Source organism: Populus trichocarpa, chromosome 16, assembly GCF_000002775.5.
Source record: "Populus trichocarpa isolate Nisqually-1 chromosome 16, P.trichocarpa_v4.1, whole genome shotgun sequence".
In the NCBI taxonomy this organism is placed as follows: Eukaryota; Viridiplantae; Streptophyta; class Magnoliopsida; order Malpighiales; family Salicaceae; genus Populus; species Populus trichocarpa.
Genome location: NC_037300.2, coordinates 4,656,275 through 4,679,795, shown reverse-complemented (window position 1 = coordinate 4,679,795; position 23,521 = coordinate 4,656,275). Strand labels below are relative to the sequence as shown.

At 32.0% G+C, this 23,521-nt stretch overlaps 2 protein-coding genes across 3 annotated transcripts; both read right to left on the bottom strand.

The window, feature by feature from the left end:
* Nucleotides 1–500: 500 nt before the first annotated feature.
* Nucleotides 501–4,050, bottom strand: LOC7488074 (fasciclin-like arabinogalactan protein 15). Its single transcript, XM_002322733.4, has 3 exons — nucleotides 2,146–4,050; nucleotides 948–1,082; nucleotides 501–850 (listed from the first exon to the last, which is right to left on the bottom strand). The coding sequence occupies exons 1-2, from the start codon at nucleotides 3,470–3,472 to the stop codon at nucleotides 1,009–1,011; spliced, it is 1,401 nt and encodes a 466-aa protein (XP_002322769.2). The 5' UTR covers nucleotides 3,473–4,050; the 3' UTR covers nucleotides 501–850; nucleotides 948–1,008.
* A 9,009-nt stretch (nucleotides 4,051–13,059) lies between these two features.
* Nucleotides 13,060–17,818, bottom strand: LOC7488073 (E3 ubiquitin-protein ligase RHF2A). 2 transcript variants are annotated; one of them, XM_052447976.1, is made up of 9 exons: nucleotides 17,469–17,818; nucleotides 16,581–16,721; nucleotides 16,399–16,445; nucleotides 15,347–15,409; nucleotides 15,152–15,260; nucleotides 14,651–15,042; nucleotides 14,415–14,522; nucleotides 13,942–14,307; nucleotides 13,060–13,419 (listed from the first exon to the last, which is right to left on the bottom strand). In XM_052447976.1, exons 1-8 carry the CDS (start codon nucleotides 17,472–17,474, stop codon nucleotides 13,995–13,997), a joined length of 1,179 nt encoding a protein of 392 aa, XP_052303936.1. In that variant the 5' UTR covers nucleotides 17,475–17,818; the 3' UTR covers nucleotides 13,060–13,419; nucleotides 13,942–13,994. The 2 variants fall into 2 exon arrangements, with proteins under 2 accessions (XP_052303936.1, XP_052303937.1); XM_052447977.1 differs by having other exon boundaries at nucleotides 13,060–13,412.
* Between the last annotated feature and the right edge of the window lie 5,703 nt (nucleotides 17,819–23,521).

Here is a 23,521-nt window from a genome sequence, read left to right as displayed (position 1 = left end):
AAGCAATCCTGAGGCCCCCCATGTTCGTTCTTTGTAATCGAGTTGTATATGCTTTGCAAAAGATACCACTCCTTCCAAAGCTAACATCAAAAGCTTGATTAACTAAAAGATTAACTTCGATCAGAAAATTATACCAATAATTGACAATGATAGGGTTTTTTCCTCTCCTTTTTCTTCCTTTTTCATGGCACCAGAAGATGCCAACGTTTTTCATGGCAACAGAAGATGCCAACCCGAAGGACTCACCTGTTATGCCGTGCGATTCTGTTTGGAAATGTAATCATGATTACTTTTCAAATAGCGTTTACAATCAATCAGCCAGCAAAGTTGAATTATTATTTATAAAATATATATATATTTAAATTGTTTACATATATTAATGTAAAAAACTATTATTTTAATATATTTAAGAATAGAAAACATAATACAAAATCTACTACTACGCTCCAAACAAGAGCTGCAGTAGCATTATTCATGCAGCCACCACCACCACCTCACCGTCACCGCAATTAACATTTTATTTATCAAACAAAATCTCGAGACCAAATACAGGTCATCTTTCCCAGACTACAATAATTGGAAAAAGTTTCAAGTTGATTCACGAGCGGTGGATCATATGCGGGCAAAAAGAGGACAGCCCGTTATAAAAAACAAAAATGACAAGAGAGAGAGAGAGAGGGTAGCTTTCCAAGTTTGTTCATACATGAAAAATAATTAAAAAATGGTGTGTAATTACAGTATTTATAACAAAACACCAACAGACTCTGTTATGGGTGGTGGGATTATTCAGAGGAAATCACACAGTGCAATCTCATCTCTCCCATTGTGTTTGTATTTCACAAGGCCTTTCCTGCAATTACATGATGATGAAGAAAAAATGTTAGCCAAAGAAAAAACATTTAAACAAGAGTTTAGAGATTAATGCTGGGCCAAGCGTAGTGATTTACCTTTTCTCTATTGTTTTCATGGTTCCATTTTTACTCTCTTTGAGATTTTAGCTGTGTATGTTCATTGGCATGTGGTGAAATGCGACTCCTGACCAAGACTTCCGAGCATTCTACAAGCTACTTCCATTAACTTCCCTGCGTACGCAAATCAACAATAAAAAATGTCAGGTAAACTCTTGCTGGTGTATCAACATCACATGAACAGTTAATTTCATAAACTAAGGCTTAAGTTCTCGATTAAACAATGTCTCGGGGCTAATAAAGGGGCAGTGAGGACAAGACAAGTCATGCCAGCTGAGTTATAAAGGAATGGCATTTAATTATGGACAAGCTGTTGTTGGCATCTTAGTCGTGGTGGGGTCTAATAATGTGGTTCACAGCTAGGAAACCCTGGATTTTGTCAGCTTTTCAATCTTGGCGTGGGCTTCAATCACTTGGATTCGTCGGTGGCAAGGGCCGTGAGACCCTGGAACTAATAACCCTAGTTTTATGCATCTAAACTTCTTTTGCAGTCGTGGTAATTGACTTTTTAAACCCATCTTCATCTTCATTTTGCACTGTTTCATCAAGCTTCTGCTATCCAGGCAGAAGACTATTCCAATGGCGATCCTCTAACAGGTCGACAGTAGATCTCCATCATCGGAACTTGATGCGAATTGGCAGCCTACTTCCATGGCCCAATTCCCTCCCTTCGCCAACAAAAAAAGGTTGGGAAAGAGAGTGAACCTGACGTTGACAATTTCAGGCACTATAATGCACAGAATCAAAAACAAGATCATAGAACCCTCCACTCAGTCAACATCCAGTTCCTTCCACAGCAATCTGGACTCATCACTGCTTGACGTCCAAGCTATCTCCTGTTCTTGCATATGCTCAACTATTACGCAAAGTCATCATACGCTAATAGACCACAAGTAACAGCTGTGTCTGCCCCGTCACCGACACCAATTATTACCACACATACCGAAACTTTTGGCAAGAGTATGATCCTATTCCTAAATCCTAATACAATTTCACCTCACCACCAATAACATGACCTAATTCCTCACTAACTCCCAAAACTGAGAAAGGAAAGCGTGTCCATAATCTAAATTAAGACTGAAAATTCACTAACTATGCTGAACTAAACTTATCAATAAAATTAAGACCAAGACAAGCAATTAAAACAAAAAATTGACCGAAAATAACAAAAGCATACCTCTTCTTGGCGTGGTAGTGGCAACCTTAACAGAGCTAACGGATTTCTTAACAGAAGTACTTTCTTTCTCAACTTCAGGAAACAAAACCCCATCAATCCCTTGAACTGAAATCCTCCCATCTGTATAGATATCCGGGTCAAACAAATAGGCCGACCCATCACCCGACCCGAACTTAACCGACCCGTCAGCTTCTTGAGCCACAACTTTATGCGGCAACCTCAGTGTATCATACCCTATTTTCCCAAACCTCCTAACAGCATTATACATGCTCTCTTCAGTTTGGTACTCGGGAATTATGTGGTAATAGATGATCTGCTCTGGTGCCCCTGGCTCGCTCAACTGGTCTGTTGTTAGCTTAGCCATGGCTTCGTCATTCGGTGCCAAAACTGTAAGCACGTAACCTTCAGATACTAACCTGCCCATTTCAGTGGCTAATGAGGTTAAGTTCACTAAAATATCAGCCATCTCATTGTAGCCACCATAGTGTACTAACGTCTGTATGAAGTCTTTGACTTGGCTTTCTCCATCGAAATGGTGGTGAGGTCCGCCGGGTCCTGGAGCTGGGGCGGGAGCCAGTGATGGTCCAGGAGACATGGCATCATAAACGGGCAAAACCGGTGGTGACCCGGCCCGAACTGGTGGTTCGGGTTTTTTCAATCTATGGGTTCTGGGGTCAACTTCCGGTGCTCCTTCTGGCAAAACAGCTGATATGGATCTCAGATTTCTTCTCCTGTTGAAGTCTTCCTGTACTGATTGTGGAACTAGGAGGCGTTCAATACCGTGGATTACTCCATCGGGACGGGTCACATCATCCGGTCGGGTCAACACGGCGGCTCCGACAAGCTTTTTGCCTGAATTCTTGGTGATTAAGTGCAGATGGTCGTTGCAGAGAGTGGTGTGCCTGGTGGGGTTTGATTTATGACCCGGCCAGTCATTGGATCCGACCCGTTGGGGGATAATGTGGAACAACAAAAGGGTTTGGAGAGATTTGAGATTACCGGGTTCAAGTAAAAACCGTTTGAATTCGGGGTCAAGTTGACGCTCTAAAGCTTCATTTTTTGGTGCAAAGATGGTGATGTTGTGTTTGCCAACAGCTTCTTCAAGGGTTTGCAGAAGGAGAGCCTTCTCAACGAGCTCAGCTAACTCAGTGTAATGCGAGTCCAGGAGGGCAACAAGAACCGAGTTGGAGTTTATCATCTGACCCGTAACCGTACTATTGCCAGTTCTATTCTGATGGGGCAATGCAGAAATGGAGGCGACGGAAAAACAAAGAAGGGTAAAGAGAAAAAGGGTTTTCTCGGAGACACCATAGATGTGAGAATCCATGGTGCTCAAAGACAGACTTGAACTTGAAATTGAGAAGGGTGAGAAATTTGTAGTTTTCTTTGAATTCTGGCTAAATGGGTGCGTGTTGAGTAGTGCACTATTGAGGGGTGCTTGCTCTGGGTAGCGGAAGGATGGTTTGGTTGGCCTTTAGAGGCTGGGGATGGATTTTGCTTAGAGAAGAGACACGCAGGCGGAGGAAGACTTCTAACTTTGGAAGTAGTGGACACTTTTATTTGAGGTTGTGAAAGGTTAGGACAGGCACAGGCTGGCTGTGGGGTTTACACGGAAGACGACTGCTTCACATTACACTAACTACACTGGCAATCTAGCTAGCTAGCTAGCTACCACATGTCATGAGCCGCACGCGGTTTTTGTGAACTCGAGAACTCTTTTCTTCGAGGATAGTTTTGTTTTCTTATTTTGACCAGTAACCTTTTTACTAATTTTGTCGTGATGTATATTTATCCTTTTCCATCTCTTTTATGATTATTTTCATCTCCAGTAACATTTGAATTCTATGTCTTATTATCATTTTTAGGCTATTAATGTATATTAAATTACAAATAAGAGTTTTGTTCAGAGATGATGGTGAAGTATAACTATATTTATAAGATTATATAAAATAAAAATATATTTTTTTCTCTTAATCTCTACTGGTTTTATTTATTTTATCATAACTCATTTTAAAATTATTCTTTAAATTCATCTTCTTTTCAAAATAAAAAAATAAAATAAAGATTGGTATTTTGACAAAAACAAGTTTGAAGGATTTCACATGTAGAAAAAATTCAAAGTGTGATTTTAGATGAAATCGATAACCTAATTGTATTTTATTTTACCAAAAACTAGATAAACAATACAAATTCAAGGTCAAATTATATAATTATTGAATGAATTTGTATAAAAATTAAAACTAAAAACATAATTATATTTTTAATAGACTAATTTGATTATTATGATATAGCAGATATAATTATATTTCAGTATCTTATTAGCCTGACAAAGTTTACTCAATTAAATTGATAATATATCGTAATAAAAATTGTTTTTAATTGAAAACATATTAAAAATTATTTTAAAATATTTTAAAAATATTAATTTAATTTTTTTGAAATAAATAATAATAAACATATTGCAAAAACTTCATTTCATCATTGGTTATTGCCATGTAGTAAAAGAAGATTATAACAACTCTGATGGTATTTATTAAGAGTTTTTATTATTATTATTTTAATAAACATCAGGTCTAAACCTAAGGCTGAGTATATATTCAATTCACACGCGAACTGAACTTTTTCGAATCTAAATTTTTTTCAAAAAAAAAAAAGTGATTGCTAAATATGGTAGCTGTTTTTGGAATTATGTTCTTAAAAATATAAAAGAGCTTAAAAAAACAATAGTGGAACTAACAACAGAGGATATAAACCAACATGATGAAAGCCTAATTGAATAGTGAAAGTTTTGAGAAGGATTTTCTTCAGAATTAGGAAACAACAAAAAACAAGAATTTTATATGAATTATGAGTTAATGTGGTAAAATAACATTAATCACCATACGTAGCTAAAATCTCTCTCTTTTTTTTACCAGAGAGGAACAGCTCGTCGTGAATCATATACAGATTTAATAATCCCATCATCATTTGGAAAAAGAAAAAAAAAACTCATTAATCTAGTCAATTTTTATTTTCTAAATCTTGATTTTCTTTTCTTTTTGTTCTCAAGATATCCTCTAATCCACTTTAGTGTATTAAATTATTTCTCTTTCTAGCCCAATTTTGGACATTCAAACTAGTAAATTCACTATTAGGTAGTGTTCTGTTTGTGCTGGATAAAAAAACAAAAATAATAAAGACAAAAAAGACAAGATAAAAAAGAAAAAGAATACATAATTGTGTTTAACAATAATGTACAAGACAAAGTGATTGTCTCTTATTCTGTTTGGTTATAATAGATAAAACAAAATAAAATATGAAAATATCTATGTAATCTTTAATATGTATTGTTGTCAAACTTATATATTTTTAAAAATAATCAGATATATATAACTTTAGTTTATATCGAGTGTTGAAATTAATAATATCATAATAATCATAGTTATAAAACATAAATTGACTTGATGGGTTAACTTGAGACCTGAACTGATCCGAGTTTTAAAAAAATAGAGGAAGGATTGACTCAACTTGACTCGGTCAACAACCCAAGTCAACCCGTGATAAAACACGGGTCAAAACCCATTGACTTGTTAAAAAAAATGATCAAGACAACATTGCTTTGATTATTTAAAAAAAAATGGATCAGCCGAATTAACCATCCCGACTTATGAACCGAACCTTGTCTCAAGTCGACTCTTGAATCATGTTTTAAAACTATAATAATAACCATTTTTATTCATATGTTTACTCGAGTCAACCCATGTTGATCCTTGCGACCCATGACCTAGATCTTACCCCGGTCGACCCCCGAAGTCTGGTTTTAAAACTATAAAAATAACAACTTTTATCCTTACATTGATCTAGGTCGACCCAGGTTAAGCCTCTTGGTTCGTGACCCAAACTTTGCCCCAGGTTGACTATCAAATCAAGTTTTAAAACTATGATAATAACTACTTTTATTTTATCTTGACCTAAGTTAACTCGAGTTGACCCTCTTGACACGTGATCGGGGCCTTACCCTTAGATCGACTCTCGAGTTTAATTTTAAAACTATGATAATAACTATTTTTGTTCTCATATTGACTCTGGTCAACGGTCAACCCCACTCATAACCCGACCTTGCCCCGGGTCGACCATTGAATTATATTTTAAAACTATAATAGCAACCACTTTTATTCTTACATTGACTCGGGGCAACCAAGGCCTCAACTAGTGACCCAAGCTTTGTCCTAGATCAACTCTCGAGTTAGGTTTTAAAACTATAATAATAATCATTTTTATCTTTTTGTATCTTAGTTGAACAATTTTGAAATTGAGAGTTTTTACAAGGATATTTTAGGAATAATAAAAAATATTGTCTTTGGAGACATGTACTTTATACATATCTTGTTTTGAAATTACAAAAATTCACTCCAAAATTATCTTAGAAACAAATTTATTTTTATGTCTTTGTCTCTTTAACCAAATATATTTTTTTCTTCAGGATTTGTCCCATCTATCCCAAAATAATAATTAAACACTACTTTAAATAACCTGGAGCGTGAACACAGTGAACCACCTCCAGTTTCTTTTTCTTTTTTTTTTTTCATTTTCATTCAATTTTTTTATTTGGTCTTTCAAACTTTTTTTACTACTTCAAACTTTTTTTTTCATTCGTTTTCTTATTTTTTTATTGGGTATTTTTGCTTTCCATTCAACAATTATAATTCAGTTTTGCAAAATTGACCATGAGTAAACCATGAAACGATATTTGGAATCATGAGTAAGTGAGACAAAGCAAGATGGAAGAAATATTACAAAAAAAAAAAAACAATGAAAATACAATATAGAAGAAAAACATGATCCAATATGGGTTGCAATAGTTACCCATATTATTTTGTTTTAATTATTTTTTTGTCACTTGATTTTTTATATTTCTAATTTAATCATTTTCAATTAAGTTGATTTGGGATTATATTTGATATATTATTTTGGTCGGTTTTATATGAGGCTATCACGATGTTAAGAATATGTTTAATGTTTAATTTGACAAAATAAAAATTTAATTTTATTAATTTAAACCAATTAAAATTTTAGAGATCTAATTTCAAACTAAAAAAATATTTTGCCTCCTTTTTTTTCCTAAAAAAAATAGCATCTTTATTTTATTTTCCTCACTCAAACTTCGATTGGAATCAACATATTTTTTAATTCTTGATTTATTTTATTTAATAAGTATGTAAACTTTTTAATTTATAGTTAAGAATTTTTTTTTTTTAACGAATAACATTAACAACCCTCATATATTTAAAAAATGCTTCATCTCACATGGAAGCGTGGTGAATCAAACTAGTATATATTAAAAAATAATAAGTTTGGAACAAGACTAGAAAAAAAAAATATATAAGAAAAATATTGTTAAATTGATTTTGAGATAAAATTTCATTAACTATGATAAGGAAATTCCAAAGAATTAGCTCAATTTGTCCTTGTAATCTATGCCTAGTTGTTAAAAGACTTTTTCCAAGCTAATTGCTTGTAATTTGTCTTTAAATATATAATCATTTTATAATCTATCCTTATATAGTATATTCTCATTTATGACAATGAAAATATCCTCACATGAGAAATTCAAACCTAACAAATTTAATAAATAAAAATAACTAAGAAAAAAAATAATTTCAATACAATATGGTAATTTTTTTTTCAAATGTGTTTTTTAATAAATTAGCTAGAGATTCATCAATAAGGATATTTAATTCAATTTACATGAAAGTATAGTCTATGAAGATATATTAAAAAAAATGAAGTAAAATATAAAAATAAATTAAGAATCATTAAATTTATATAAATAGATTTAAAATTAAGTTAAAATAAAATAATAAATTGAACTAGTTTTTTAAAATGGGTATTTTCATTTATTAACACTATTGAAAGAAAATATTAGCAAAACAATATCGGTAATCTTGTAATAAAATTTTGACATGTTTTTAGAGTTTTTTTTCTTTCTATCTCTTATTTTTTATTGTAATGTGTAGAATTTATTTTATAATTTTTTTTTAAATATTATGTTTTTTTTATTAGTGACAACTTTTAGTCTTATGTTATTTTTAAAAAAAGTGTTATTTCACAAAATGTATTTCTTAAACATTACTAATTTATTTTTAAAAAAATCTTCAAAAATTCTAACACCACACGAGAGACAAATGGGGTCAGAAAATAAAAAATGAAAATATCATAACAAAAATAGTAACATGTGATTGTGGGGATTCACAAGGCGAGAGAATCTGAGCATTTCACGTGTGTAGTTGCAAGTTGCAACAGTAGAACTAAGTAAGGTTAAAAGCAAAGTGTCGGTGACCCTGTCTGGCCATGAGTTCATGCCATTATTTCTACGCCAAGCTTTTCTCTCTCCACACCTCTACGCGCGCTTCCATGCGTGAGCGTAGTCTCTGGACACTGCGACGTCTCGCCTGCTGGCAGATTGCTCGTCACTCTCAGCTGTCTTCTTCACATGTCTACTTCCCATTTTGTTTTTCTCTGCTCAAATTCTCCTCTTTTGATTCTTCGCAGCCCCTTTTTGTTCCTCATTTTATTTTAATTTTCTGATAATTTGGCCATTCAACACATAAAATAAAAATAAAAGACGGAATAAAGTTTTTTTTCTTCATAGATTTTTTTCTTTGTCCTTTACCCCCCATCCCCCGGTTTTCAAAATTTTTATTATTATTATTTTTATTAACACGAGTATTCAAGTTAATTTGCGCGCATCTCAATTAATTCTATAAATCCTAAAATTAACGATTATAAAAACCCACAATATCCTTGAAAAAACTCAAAATCATAATTATTAAAAAATAAATTAAATATCTAATCGGTTAAGCTAACTTCAAGATCATGGTATGAATCTCACCTCCATTTAATATGAGAAAATTCTGCAACATTATTCAATTTTACTACCCACCCTAGCAAAGGTTGATTACAAGAATTAAGGGCCTTTTCTAGTAAATACAAGTCATCTATTTGTATCTATAGCGCTGTTCGTTTCATTCGACTAGCCACGCAACAAAATGAAGCAGAAATAGCACGCAGGGAGCATCGAACAAAAATAATAATTGGGGGAGTCAAAAGGTGAACAATAAACGCTAATACAAAATTAGTATTTTTCTATTGTGACAGATAGAGCATCTTTATCTCATATATATATATATATATCATAATTGTAAAATACGATATCATTTAACTATTACACTTTTAAAGCACGACAAAATCAAACCATGCTATTTTAATAATTTTATTTCAAACAATGTTATTCTGATAAAATTTTAAATTTATTGTGCTATTTTTTTAAAATAAAAAATCTTATTTTTTTAATGTTTGAAATTGTGGTCTAGGGTATTTTTAAAAATAGCTTTTTACTTGAAAATATATCAAAATAATTATTATTTTTTATTTTTTATTTATATCTATAGTACTGTTCGTTTCATTCGACTAGCCACGGAACAAAATGAAGCAGAAATAGCACACAGGGAGCATCGAACAAAAATAATAATTGGGCGGAGTCCAAAGGTGAACAATAAACGCTAATACAAAACTAGTATTTTTCTATTGTGACAGATAGAGCATCTTTATCTCATATATATATATATATATATATATATATTATGGTTTCTAATTTTAATACAAATTTAAATATCAGGGTTGTGAAATACGATACATTTAACTATTGCATTTTCAAAGCACAACAAAGTCAAACCATGTTATTTTACTAATTTTTTTTGAAACAATGTTATTTTGATAAAAATTTAAATTTTTAGAAAATAAATCCAGGACCTGACCAGTTAAAATATAACTCTCATATTAATCAAACCCTATATTGTTTGCGTTAGTAGTGGGAGCGGTGGAAATTACATAAAAACTCCATGGAACTGTAATAATCAAGCATAAATCGTTGGCTTCCATGGTGATTCGCTGGCTGATGATCAATTTATTTGTATATTTCGCATCAAATTGAAGCCCACATTGTCATTCACAGATCATGCTATATGCAACAACATGGAATTATTCTACTCTATGTCAAGATTCATGCATGCAGGGAAACCTTGAAAATGTGCTGCGTAATGAAAGTCCAATTTAATCCAATGAGAACATTCTTCGAAAGCTCGAAAATAAATATATTATTACATATTTATTTATTTTAAAATCCATAGTTAAAAAAGTTGAAGGGCCCCACATCATCGGATTCTATTTGGGAGACAGGTACAGCCACCCCCACATTTTAATTGGGATTGGATTATTGATAGGATTCTTCTTGGAAGAGTGGAGGTAGTCAGCATCCTTTGCCTCCAATTAATAAATGAGAAAATCCATTAATATATCATCAACACCAGCACATTTTTTAGCACATTGTTTTTTTATTTAAAAAAATTAGATTAAATTGACCAAAAAATCTAGATCTCACCGACGCTTTTCCCATCACATTTTATAAACCAAAAGTGACCAAAATGGAGGGCTAATTTAATCTAGATTAATTTTTATTAAAAGATTAATTTTTATAAGATGAAGATTATAAAAGATAAAAGATGAAGATTAATTTTTATTTTTATTTTTTTTTATCCAAATAAAAAATAAGAAGATGAAAACACGGGTGACGGTATCTCTTGAGTCATGACCATAAACCAAAGGCGTTGAGAATCTATTTTTATAAAAATATTTTTAATTAAAAATAAATTAAAATGTTATTCTTAAAAAAAATTAATTTTAATTTTAGTATATTAAAATCATTAAAAAATATTTTATAAAATATTTTTTAACATTTAAAAAAAAAACAATTTGAATTGCAAAAATACACATAAAATCACACTTGTAGATGCTGTCTCCGTCTTAAAAAAAAAATGATGCATATATCATCTATAAAACATGTTAAAAATTTGATAGCTAAAAATGAAAAACTTTATTGATATGATGTGTTATTATAATCAACTAATTAAAAGTTATATATTGTTTGGATTTTAATCCATAATATAAACATGATGTGTTACATGATTTCTTTCATAATTGGTGATTATATTGTTTGGATTTTAATCCATAATATACCGCTTTGATTTATTTCTTCAACATGCCCTCTTAAACTTATGGAGATTTTAAACAAAAATCTTCATAGGTTTAATATCTATATTTAAAAATAATATTTAAATCTTGATGATAATTTTAAAAAATAACCTTAATAGGCTAAGGTTATTCAAGCTAATAACAACCAAAATAAAAAAAAAATTCAAGCTAATAACAACCAAAATAAAAAAAGATTTTATGGGACAATATGTAACTCTCTTGCACCTTAAAAAAATTGAAGTCAAACTTTATTTGAGTTTCTAACTTGGAAAATATAACATGAAGTTAATACTTCATAAACAAGAAAAATGCTATAAAAGACATGATAAAAAAAATCATCTTCAAATTGTGATTTTAAAGGAAACAAAAACAAGGCTAGTAAATTATAGAATTAGAGTTTAAATCACTTAATTAATCAAATATAGGTTGATAGTAATAGGATTTTCTTGTAAGGGAAGTATGATGATGATAGAAAGAAAAATAGCAAAAATAAAAAGGTTAACAAAGCAACGGGTTAAAAAAACTTAATAGAAAATGATCGCTTGCTCTGATATTATGTTAAAAATAAAAAACTTATTGATATGATATGTTATTATAATCTACTAATTAAAATGTATATATAGAAATACAACCAAATAAATGGAAATAAATTACAATCTTCCATTATTCAAAATCCTTGATTTTATATTTTGACGTGTTACATGATTTTTATCTACAATTGATGATTATATTGATTGGATTTCAATCTTCCATTGCTATAGCAACACTTGCTAAAAACATTCATCATCACATTCTTGATCTTAACTCAAATCTATTATATTTTAATGTATTTTTAAATAAAGAATATTTTAAAAAATAATTATTTTTACAGTCTCAAATATTATTTTAATTTATTTATTTTTACACGAAAACTACCTCGTCAAAAGAGATAGATGAGAATTTGTCACAATTTTTCTTTATATTAATAAAAATAAACATTCTTAAAATATAAGTGATAGTGACATCTTTCTTGTTACAAGTCACAAAAAGGAAAACCACCTAGCCACACAAAGAAACGACTAGAGATTTTTCAAACTAAGAGGTATTCATGGATCACATTTATCGAACTTAAAAAGTTTTGGGTAATTTCGAGTTTTAGATTGTAAATATCAAATTCATTACCATAATTTTATAAACAGATTGGACGATTAGGTTCACATTTTCCACCTATACAACCACATTATGTATGAATTGTACAGAATTATGGCTGAGCCTATTAGCTCAAGTAGTGCTCCAAACCATAGACAGGCCATTTTAACTATGGCTGAGCCTATCATCGAGGCTTAGGTAGTGCTCCAAACCATGGTCATAGTTTGACTTCTACAAGGCTTAAGGAGCACTGTGTAGGATTTTAGGACCTGGACAGTCAGAATTGCACCCAACACTCGGGCTCCCCAAAGGGCATGCCTACTTGGTTAATTCTCTCTTTTCCGACAAACAAATTGGTGGGCTGCCTGTTGTGTGTGTAACGCAGTGCACGTTACTGGAGCCGAAAGAAGACGTCCTCTTTAGGGGCTCTTTTCAATAATAAAGCCTACAGGTTATATTACAAGGTAGCCAAATTCAGAAGGCTCTCTCTCAGTCCATGCATATATTTAAGCTCGAAATTGTTCACGGCTAAATTTGCACCTTTTCAGTTAATTCCGAATAAGGTCATCATCAACTCCCAGAGAACAAGTCCCTACAGCAAATTAAATGATGTGGACCAGCAATCCTGACTTTGTCTTACCGCCATGATCCCACGAACTCATTTCCAAATAGTGAGGATGGTTTGTGCACAGTGCAGTAACAGATCGTCATAGAATATATGCAAACCAGTACTTTTCCTTTAAAAGGCCTGGGTTCTAAAATTTCAATACATGATTAGATAGATGTTTTAGTGTTCTACTTGTACGAAAATCCAACCATCCAGGCATAATATATAGCTCGAATACATTTTCCTCGTGGGATGTTCTGGCTTTAGCTTTGAAACAATTCTGGGTTACAAAACAAATTTACATACATATACCCAATATATATCTGTCCACATGGAAGTTGTTTCTAAAGACTTACTCTTTCTTACCTTTTTATTCAATTTCAGGTGAATGCTCATCCTCTGCCCTGTGATACACAGCATCTTCTCCTCAGCGTGTCATATTTGGAGTAAAAGAGGTCACAATCTGAAAACTGAAATCGAACTCAGGTTAAATATTAAATGTCTTGAAGTAGCTCATACGATGTGCACCGAGGCTAAGACACTTAGAAAAGGTTGGTTGGCCTTGCCCTTAATATAATATTCCCGTCAACAACCAGTGTGGAACCAGTGTGGAATGACCGTCTCTTGATAATTCTCACACACTAAGTACCACAGAATAGGAAAACATAGTGATGAATTACATTCACAGCCAAGTAGATGAACACTGTAGAGTCAAAGAAATACCATGCAATAGGATATATCGACATGTCTAAATAAAATAGTGTAGAGATGAATGGGATCTACTAAGCAAACTTGTATGGAACATTCAAAGCATCAAATGACCATTAATTTTAGGTGTCAGATGTGCACTCAACTTAACAAAGAGATTGGAAGCTCCTCCTAATTAAAAGTAGTGAAAAATGGAAAAGAAATACAGATATGGTGGGCATCTAATGGCTCATCGGTAAACTAGTTACTTTAAAAATGAAAGTTAAACCACAATCATGACTCACCTTCAAAGATGAAATGCTGAGGACAGATGTAATTGCTGAAGACACTCTTTAACTTAAGTAGATGCTGAACTTGCAGCACAAGCAGCTGGTGTACTTCCTTCATTTAATGGGCTCTCTATGTGAGTCGCAGCAGTATTCTGGTTGCTCCTCTCCACATTCGAGCGATCAGTCAAATGATTTGACACAGAAACTTGGTTGTCTCCACCGTCATCTCTGGTTTCAAGGCGCTCCATCATACGAGATACAGTTGCAATTCCTGCATTCACTTCTCTTCGAACATCAGAGCTGATATCAGACATTGAACTGTTACGAGAAAACAGCCTCTCCTTCCACCCTCTTGTACTTCTTGAAATTGACTCTTTGTACCTTAAGGACAACAAATGTTGACAGTAAATTAGAAGCTATTAAATGATAAAATACTAAATTTCAAAGAAAGGAATACTGGAATACAGTGTACACTTTACATATTATACCTCATTGAAACTGCATTAAGCCTAGATTTTAGAGACTCAGAAAATGACTGCAATTCTGATGGTCCGGCTCTATCTTGATTTGGCAGTGAAGACTGGCTAGATGCGCTCCTGCTCAAAAAAGAAGGATAGAATATTCAATCCATGCATGTTTATATAGCAAACTGAAGTGCATGAAAAAACTTGTACATACAAAAAAAATTAATCATAAATAGATTACAAAAGAAAACCATTGATACCTATTATTAAAGGAAACTCCTTGATTATTTGCAGGCATCGCTGTGGATCCAGATGCAGAGGAACTTTGATCAGTTAAAACAGAAGGGGATTGTAAGGCTTGTTGTGGTGGTTCATCCCCAACAGAAGTGAGCTGTGTGGATGGACTAGCTACAGAGACTGGAGCTGGTTCATTTTCCCCGCCTAGCTGAGTCAAAGAGGAAGAAACATGACCAGAAGGCTGTGCACCAGGATGAGTAGAAAATACCAAGAAGTGTGGACGGCCATGGGAAGATGTCCTGTTTCTCTGCCCTTCCCTCCTACCAAAGTGGCGGGTCCTTCCCATAGCAGCAGCAGCAGCCAGGTGCTGGATTATACGCTCCTCAAGTTCAGAATCACTTACACCAACTGGTAGCTGGATCACAAAGCAAAAGTTATGTCAGATTTAATCTCCTGAATACAGCTTGTAATGTCTTAACCAAACAGTAACAAACACGGGATTTCAGCAAAGATAGGAAACAGACATGCTGCAACTCGAAATCCCCAAGTGTAGGATGATGAAAAATAGTAGCATTTCTCGAAGGAGCAGCCCTGATTTTCCTCTCCCGTTCTACAGCCTCAAACAATTCTTGACTGCCACATCATGAAAACGACTCAGAAATGTAATTGAACAAATAATCACATAAAAAATATCAAAATAATTAACAAGCAAAACCAACCTGGTGGGATCTTTAAGACTAATGGATTGCAAACACATGGGACACTCAGAGCTTCTCTGACACCTACAAATAACAATTAGTGAAATATTATCAGATTCTTTCTTCCTTCTTTAACTCAACCATCACACCACAATGATTTGCATCTGTTAACCATTGACAAATAGTCCATTGTGTAGATAAGACTAGGTAAAACTCTCACAATTTTGATTTCTTAATGAACTAAGATAGCTACTAGTTGCAAATTATTTAAGAAAAATAATAATAAGAAGAAGAAAAAACAGAACACCACAGAGATATTTACACTTTTAAAATTGTAGACTTGTTTGCTTAGTAAAATAGGTACCATCAACTTAGACAGTAGGCAGTAATGAAAGACCAACTAGTTTGGAATCAAGATTTACTTGGGTTGTGTTGTAGGAAAGCAGGTACCACCTTTTCAACAGTGTTAGAAATGCTAGAATTAAAGATCAAATACTGAACTAAAAACAAACTCAACTTTTCATGTTCTCTCTACAGATGAGAACAAGATTGCATAAGAAAACACTGCTCCAACAAAGGCTTCACCAAGCAAAAAATAAAAGGAAGAGAACTGCACATGTAAACCCAGTAGATGACAGTGACAAACAACAGCAGCAATACAGAACAAATCAGGGGATACTAAAAATCCCTATTAGATTAATTGGACACAGAACAGACCATTTCTTACATTGCACAAGGAGGCAAGAAAGTATAGTCAAATCAAAGTTAAAAAGTAATTTGAGATTCATGTCAGGCAATATTAATTAGTAGATCTTTGTTCTTTCCAAATCACAATAACACCTCTCTGTATCTCTAAGTTCATCCCACAGACTTCAATATATGTCCTTAAAACTATCTCCAACCAAATCTACCACTGACCCCCATCTATAAGCATTGATTCAAATGTCAATATAAGTTGAACCTAAAAAAAGAAAGGAAAACCACACAAAGCCAGCAAATATGTTTTGAAAAAGTAAGAAGAATCAGAAAGGGAAAAGGGAAGAAAGAATTGATTGAAACATATTGCACCATACCATTCAAGGATGCACTGAAGATGGAACTCATGCTTGCAATTAGTCACCTGCCAAGCAAGAGACAACATAATTTAGGACACAAAAAAAGCACATAATATATAAATAATTTTTTTTATAGGATTCCATGTGTGCATTAGGGTTAAAGAGGAGGCAGATGAATCAAACATGACAAAAACTATTACCGTTGAGGGATCACTTTCACAAAACTCTTCGAGGCAAATGCTGCAAGCATCATCACATGAGTCCTGGATTCCCCCCTCCACAAATGCCGCAGCTGATGTCATATGAACTTCAGGTTTCTTTGCTTCATCCATCTCCAGAACCTGCAAAACACCAAAACCCACAAAGTTCAAAGCGGTTACAGTCAGCCTACTAAATCACTCAACACGCAAGTGAAACAAGTGAAATTTACTGCGTGTAGTGTTTCTGAAATGCAGCTTCTGTGCCAAAGAGCACAGGCAGTAATATTGTCAAACAGTTGAAATCGTTAGTTCCTCGCATCAATAAGAAATCGCCAACACATATTACATGTTAAACTGACCAGAAAAACAAACAAAGCCTGTTGAATTCATAAATTCTTACCATAAATCCAATAGCCAAACTCACCGAAAACAAAAATCCCCACTAGCTAGGCTTATCTACCAGAATAGTGAAACTTTATTCCAAACCCAATAAGGCTGAACAAAAATTTAGCGCCAACATAGAATTAAACATCCATGTTCTCTCTTTTTTATAAGAAAAAAATACTGGTTTTCTTTTTGAACATTTGATATTTATGTTATTTTCATTACCATCATCAAATAATCTCCCTTAACAGATTCACAAGATAGCTATAAACAGCTCCTTTATATATTTCATTTCAAAAACAGGAAAATTAAAATCATTTCATTAGTTAGAACATGGACTCACAAAGTAAACCCAGAAGAGAACTTGATCAACACAATCAAAAGATTCAAACTTTACAAACCCATCAAATCAATCCAAGTATTTCAACAGGAAAAAAAAACAATTAAAGCTTCAAAAGAGAGGGGAAAAGGGGAAAGAATAAATAAAGGTTGGATTTTTTTTACCTCCATTAAGAGATTTGATATGATCCGGGTCTAGAAGGAAATCAACGAAAGCTCATGAAATGACAAAGATTGATACAGTGCCAGGATCCATGAAAGAAACCCTAGAAATTCAAGGAAGGATTAAGAAGAAGAAGAAGATAAAGAGGAATGAGAAGGGAAGACTTGGTCAGGTCCCCCCTTGCCTTTTAATCAAGTTTTTATTTAATTTATGGGTTGGTTTTCTTTGTTTGTTTCTGTGATTCTTGTCCTTTATTTTATTTTTCCTCAATTATAATTTATTTTATTAAAAAAATATTATGTGTTGGAAAACAAAGCCACCACCACTCTAACAGCATCAAAGAGATTTCTCTTCTTTCACACTCCCTTGGATGATTGAATCTTATCTCATCTTATAAAAGTATATTCTTTGGCACTCAGACCCCACGCCTTCTTCTTCTTTTCTTCTCCTTTTGCGATGCATGCTTCCTATTCTATGCTAGTGGCGAGCCAAAAGAATGGAATATTTGTTGCTCTTTTTAGTTTTTACTTATTCTAATCATGCCATAATCGCAATCTCTTTCTAATTAGGAGTGCGAAGAGGGTAACTCATCTCTATACACCATTGTGATATTCCTTGCTGCCTGTAGAAGATGTTCTTCTCCATATGTCAAAAGTGCATTGAGTTCCCTCTTATCTTATATCAAGTAGAGCTTATATTACGGGTGATTCAGAAAGTGTTTCTTAACATGAAAACATATTAAAATAAATTATTTTTTATTTTTTAAAATTATTTTTTATATCAACAAATTAAAACTATCCGAAAACTTAAAAAATATTAAAATTAAGTAAAAAAAAATAATTTTTCATGAAATATGCGCCTTGGAATCCGGCCTAATATTCCTCATTTGATTCCAAATTATGATTGTTAATAGAAATTTCCTTGATTTTCCTCTTAACTTCTCGCATTTGTCAAATAAATGATGAGGAGAAAAGGGTTTGGTGAAGCAAAATTGGAGCTCCACCATGAGGGCTCTTTCTAGATTCAATAATTTAAAACCCATGACTACTCCAAAGTCACAAATGACATGGGAACAAGTCCTTGACAGTTACAGGGAAGACTTGGAATTCGATATCATGTTTGCTATGCGTGGACCAGACAACACAACGCAGGGCAAGTGCTAAAAAAACATGTTTAAGAGTGAGTTCTAACCTGTTTTTTTTTAGATAAATTAAGCTATAGTTTTTATAGTAATTAGCTAATTATAATCAAGAACTACCTAAGATTCTTAATCGTCAACACAGAACCAGATTTCCCTCTAAATTTGGTTTGGTTTGCTTCAGGTTACCTGTCTTCCATGTCCATGTTATGAGATCCAATAAACAAAAACACATAAATATAGAACGTCCTTGTAGGGCAACTAAAGAGAGCTCTCACATAAATATAGAACGTCCTTGTAGGGCAACTAAAGAGACCTTTGGCTGGTCTCGGCTGTTAAATTTTCCACAACCTCTTGATGATGGAAATTTCTAAACAAGGTCAAGATCGGAGTGCTATTGAATTGTTTTCTTTTTTTATTGGATTGATAAGTGGTGGCCATAATAATGAAACGTCTCGCCTCTGGAAATTTCACTTGCGTTTTCGTTACAAGTTGGATATAAATTCATTCTTTGAAACTTATAAAAATACATTTTGAACTCGACTGTTTAATTAATATTTAGTTAATTCAACAAACTTATATCTCAAGTTATGAACTTTACTTGATCAAATTATTTTTTTTATTTCATTAATTAATTTATTATCAACTCAATACTAAAAAATAAAACTTAATAAAAATCACCCTCTAAATAATGGACTTGAAAAAAATATTCAAAAATAAAAACAAAATAACTAAGAAAAAAAAATATAACCGCATCAGGTTAAGTTTGGCTTAAAAAGCTAAGCACATGGGCTTGAGGAAGGTCCTAACTTGAGGAAGGTCCACGTGCTTGGCTCATTTATTTATTTATTTTTTTGCATAAAGAATAAATGATAAAAAAAAATACAAACAATAAGTTATCAAGTAGCTAATGCGACTCAAACTCGTGACCTCATGGTTATGTGCTTCAACCAAGTTAAGGCACAACTTTGTTCTACAATGCTTGAAATAAAATGTTAACCTTTTTTTTTTTTTTTTTTTTTCTGTTTTGTTAGTTAAGAAAAACTATGGCTCTCCCAAGTCTCAAATTCACTACCTCACATTGAGATGCAACATGAATTTGATTCAAAATAATTAAAAAAAAAAAATATTAACCTGATTCATTCTTCATATGAATAATGAAACCAACTCTCAACTTTTTTCAAGCCATCTTCACACATTATGCTTCAGGTTAGATGAAATTTTTTTTAAGCGCAAAAAATAAAATTAAAGAAAATAACAAAAGAACGGGGATTCAAAGAAAACTTGGACGTGGTAATATTATAATTTGGATTTTAAAAAAATAATTCAAGATATCATGAAGACCAATTTAAAATTAAACAAATACTTAAAAAAATTCGATATGATATTTTTTAAAAAACATACAATATTAAAACAACAACATATTGAATTGATCTAGACTTTGTAATCTAATTTGCTAAACCCACAATTTAGGTCAAGGATTCCACTATGTTAAATAATTTTTCTTATAATCTCTTTTTACCTAAATATATGATACAAAAAATAGAAAAGATTAAAAATTAAAATGATAAAGTTGGAAAGGAAAAAAATCAAGATGATATATTTTTTAAAAAAATATTGCACTGCTACATATTTAATCTACCTAGATCAACCTGTGTTATTTTGTTAAACATGTGATCCAGTTAATGAGACCGTGATAATCTTGTAAAAAACAGCTTGGAATAAACTGACCCTATATAAACTAAAACAAAATATATTATGAAGATCAATTCAAAATAAATCAAATGCTTCAATTTTTTTCAATTCGGCATCTTTCTTAAAAAAATTATTGAGACAAAAATGTAATGGATCGACCCGGGCTTCATGGCCCACCTTGTCAAATTTGTTACTCTAATCATGGACTCCACTAGGTTTAATAGTTTTGTTTTTATTATTTTATTATTATTATTATTATTATTATTATTATATATGTTTTTTTTAATTCAAGGATGAAATTGAAAGAGAAAGATTGAAGGACTAAAAAAAAAGGCCAAACACGCAGGCTTGGACGAAGTGGACTAGAATACATAGTCCTCTAAAAAAGATCCCAGACACGTGGGCCTTTCAACCCAAACCCATATATTTTGGCCTGGCCTATGTATTTTTTTAATTTTGTATCGTCCATCCCATGTTTTTTTGAAAATAAAAGGATATAAGTGGTAAGTTGTTTGATGCCTAGAACTCGACCACCACAGAGGTAGCTGCAAAATCGAGGGAGCTAATTTGTTTTACCTTAAATTCCATTTGCCAACCATTTTTTACCTAAAAACATCTAAAAAATACCATAAAACCCTTTATAAACCATCCAATAACCCTTAAAAAAATCCCAAAAATCACACGAAAAAACCAAAATCAATTAAAAAAAAAATATAAATTGAACCCAATCAGATTTTCTAAGGATGTTCAAAGACAAAAACAACCACCATCGAGCTCCCCTTATCGATGAAACTCATTGACCCCAAGATCAACTTATTTCGTTTCTAAAATCGGTGTCAACTAATGATTTTCTCTCTCCTCAACCGGAATCAAGTGACTTTCTCTCTCCTTTCTGAAACTCATGGACTAAAAAATAAGAAAAACAGACGTTTGGATCAAAATTGAATTTTGAAGAAATTAATGTGCTATCAAGGTTGAAAAAATAAATTTCCCTTAAAGTTTAGGTCGGCTACGAGGTTTCTTTGTATTATCCATTTTGGTGCCTTTTCATTGAATTTTTCCTTCCTTAATAAAGAAAAAAAAGCTACAATATATATATATATATATATAACCAACCCCATTCTGCATTAGCTGTTAGTACTAGATAATTTTTCCCTTAAAGTTTAGGTCAGCTATAAGGTTTCTTTGTGTTATCCACTTTGACCCCTTTTCATTGAGTTTTTCCTTCCCTAATAAAGTTTGACAAATTAAGCATGTAAAAATGCAATTGAAAAAAAATTGAAGAAAAAAAAGCTACAATATATATAATAAACAACCCCATTCTGTTTTAGCTGTTAGTACTAGATTGGTGGCTCGTGCTCCGCCGCGAGTCAGTCCAAAAATTTTTTTGCATAAAAAAAAGATGCTCAGATGATGATAGTTTTTTTTAAGAAACAAGAAAAACCCGATACTCGAGTCATTAACTTGACTGAATCCAATAAAATTAGGTAATCTAATAATCTAATTTAAAATGTAGGGAACAACAACATACAAATCATAAAAAATATTTGGCAATAACTAACTTTAAAAATGAACTGTCAATATCATACCCGAAATGAGAATAAAGAAAAACCTAATGGAGACTCACTGTCACTTCACCATTGACATCGCCCACTACTAGAAGTGTTCACCAAGACACTTCAAACCTCATTGCAAAAAGCGGCATTACAACACCAAAAGAAGTCGCACGAACCTCGAGAGCAACGACCTAGAAAGAAAACCTAAAAAAACATTATGAAGTGAGAATCTTATACCTCTATTCATTCAGTTAATTTTATTTAATTCAAGAATAAGATTTCTTAAAATAAAAATTAACAAAGAACGAAAAATATAAAGAACTGAGATAACCCAATTAAATTAAAAAAAAAAGGATAAAATAAAGGAAATATAAAGCAAATAAAAAAAAGAATCTCAATCTCTAATTAAATAAATGTTAAAGGTTAAAATTGAAAAAAAAAACTATAAGCTTAAAAAAATGATAAAAAAACCCCAAGCAAACCCGAACAAATCTTCTAAAGTTAGATCAATCTCTCAAACTTACAACCCGTGAAATCCTAGACATGAGCTCAACTAAAAAGCTCTAATCCAAACAAATTTAGGTGATGTTTGACATTGCGGTCCAACCATACTTTAGAAAACTATTGAATTTTTTTGCTTCAATTTATTATTATTATTATTTTATGTGTTTTTGGATTGTTTTTGATGTGTTGATGTAAAAAATAAATTAAAAAAATATTATTTTGATGCATCTCTAAGCGAAAAGTACTTTGAAGAGCAACATCTACCACACTCTCAAATAGACACTTAATGTTAAAGGGTAAAATTGAAAAACAAATATATCAATTTAAAAAATCTACCAAAGAAAAAAAAATAATAAAAAGAATGAGGATAAAATCTGATAGGAAAAAAATGGAGGATAAAATTGTAAAAAAAAATAATTCTAAAAATTATCTCAAATTAAATAAATAACAATTAAAAGAATAGAGACTAAATTTGACAAATGAAAAAATTGAACGAGGATGAAATAAAAAATTTCTAATTTTATAAATTATTCTAAGTAAAACAAATAATAATCAAGATAATAAGGATTAAATCATAAGAAAAGAAAAATTGAAGGCTAATTTTAAAAATTGAAGGGCATGACGCAAAAATTAAGGAGAGAGAAAATGAAGAAAAAAATAACTACTTTTGCAAAACTGGAGGTTCGGTTAGTGCACGTGTTGTCAAGTTATGGAGGAACCGCCAAGAGAAATTAAACGCTCAAAACCATGTTTTTGTCATATTCAACCACGTGCAATATCAAAAGATAGCGAAGGGCCTATCGCTTTAACGCGTGTAATAAACGCGTCAGTTAATTATTTTGAAAAATATTTTTAATTTATTAAAATGTTAAATTGCTCTTAACTAAACCAAATGATAACTAAAAAACCAATAGAACAATGATGAAAATGCCCGACCCAAGGCGTCAAAATTTAAGGGCAATTAGATTTTTTTTATTGTGCTTTTTAAAATAAAAAGACTAATACATCCTTCATTTCTATTTAAAGGTTTCGTGATTATAAGGGTAAATAAGTATTATATTGTGCACTTATATGGAAACGAAAAACAAAATCCGTCCATGAGAGCCTTATAATTTTTTATTTTAAGAGCATTGAAGTTATATTTTATTGTTCAAAATAAAAA

What these genes read in the sequence shown, in the direction of transcription:
- LOC7488073 (XM_052447976.1), bottom strand. An exon ending in CTTCAGTGCATCCTTGAATG is followed by an intron (nt 15,410 to 16,398) that starts GTATGGTGCAAT and finishes TGTTATTTGTAG; the next exon opens with GTGTCAGAGAAGCTCTGAGT. An exon ending in AGTCTTAAAGATCCCACCAG is followed by an intron (nt 15,261 to 15,346) that starts GTTGGTTTTGCT and finishes ATGATGTGGCAG; the next exon opens with TCAAGAATTGTTTGAGGCTG.
- LOC7488074 (XM_002322733.4), bottom strand. Translation starts at nt 3,472, where the DNA reads ATGGATTCTCACATCTATGGTGTCTCCGAGAAAACCCTTTTTCTCTTT. An exon ending in CACTACCACGCCAAGAAGAG is followed by an intron (nt 1,083 to 2,145) that starts GTATGCTTTTGT and finishes TTGCGTACGCAG; the next exon opens with GGAAGTTAATGGAAGTAGCT.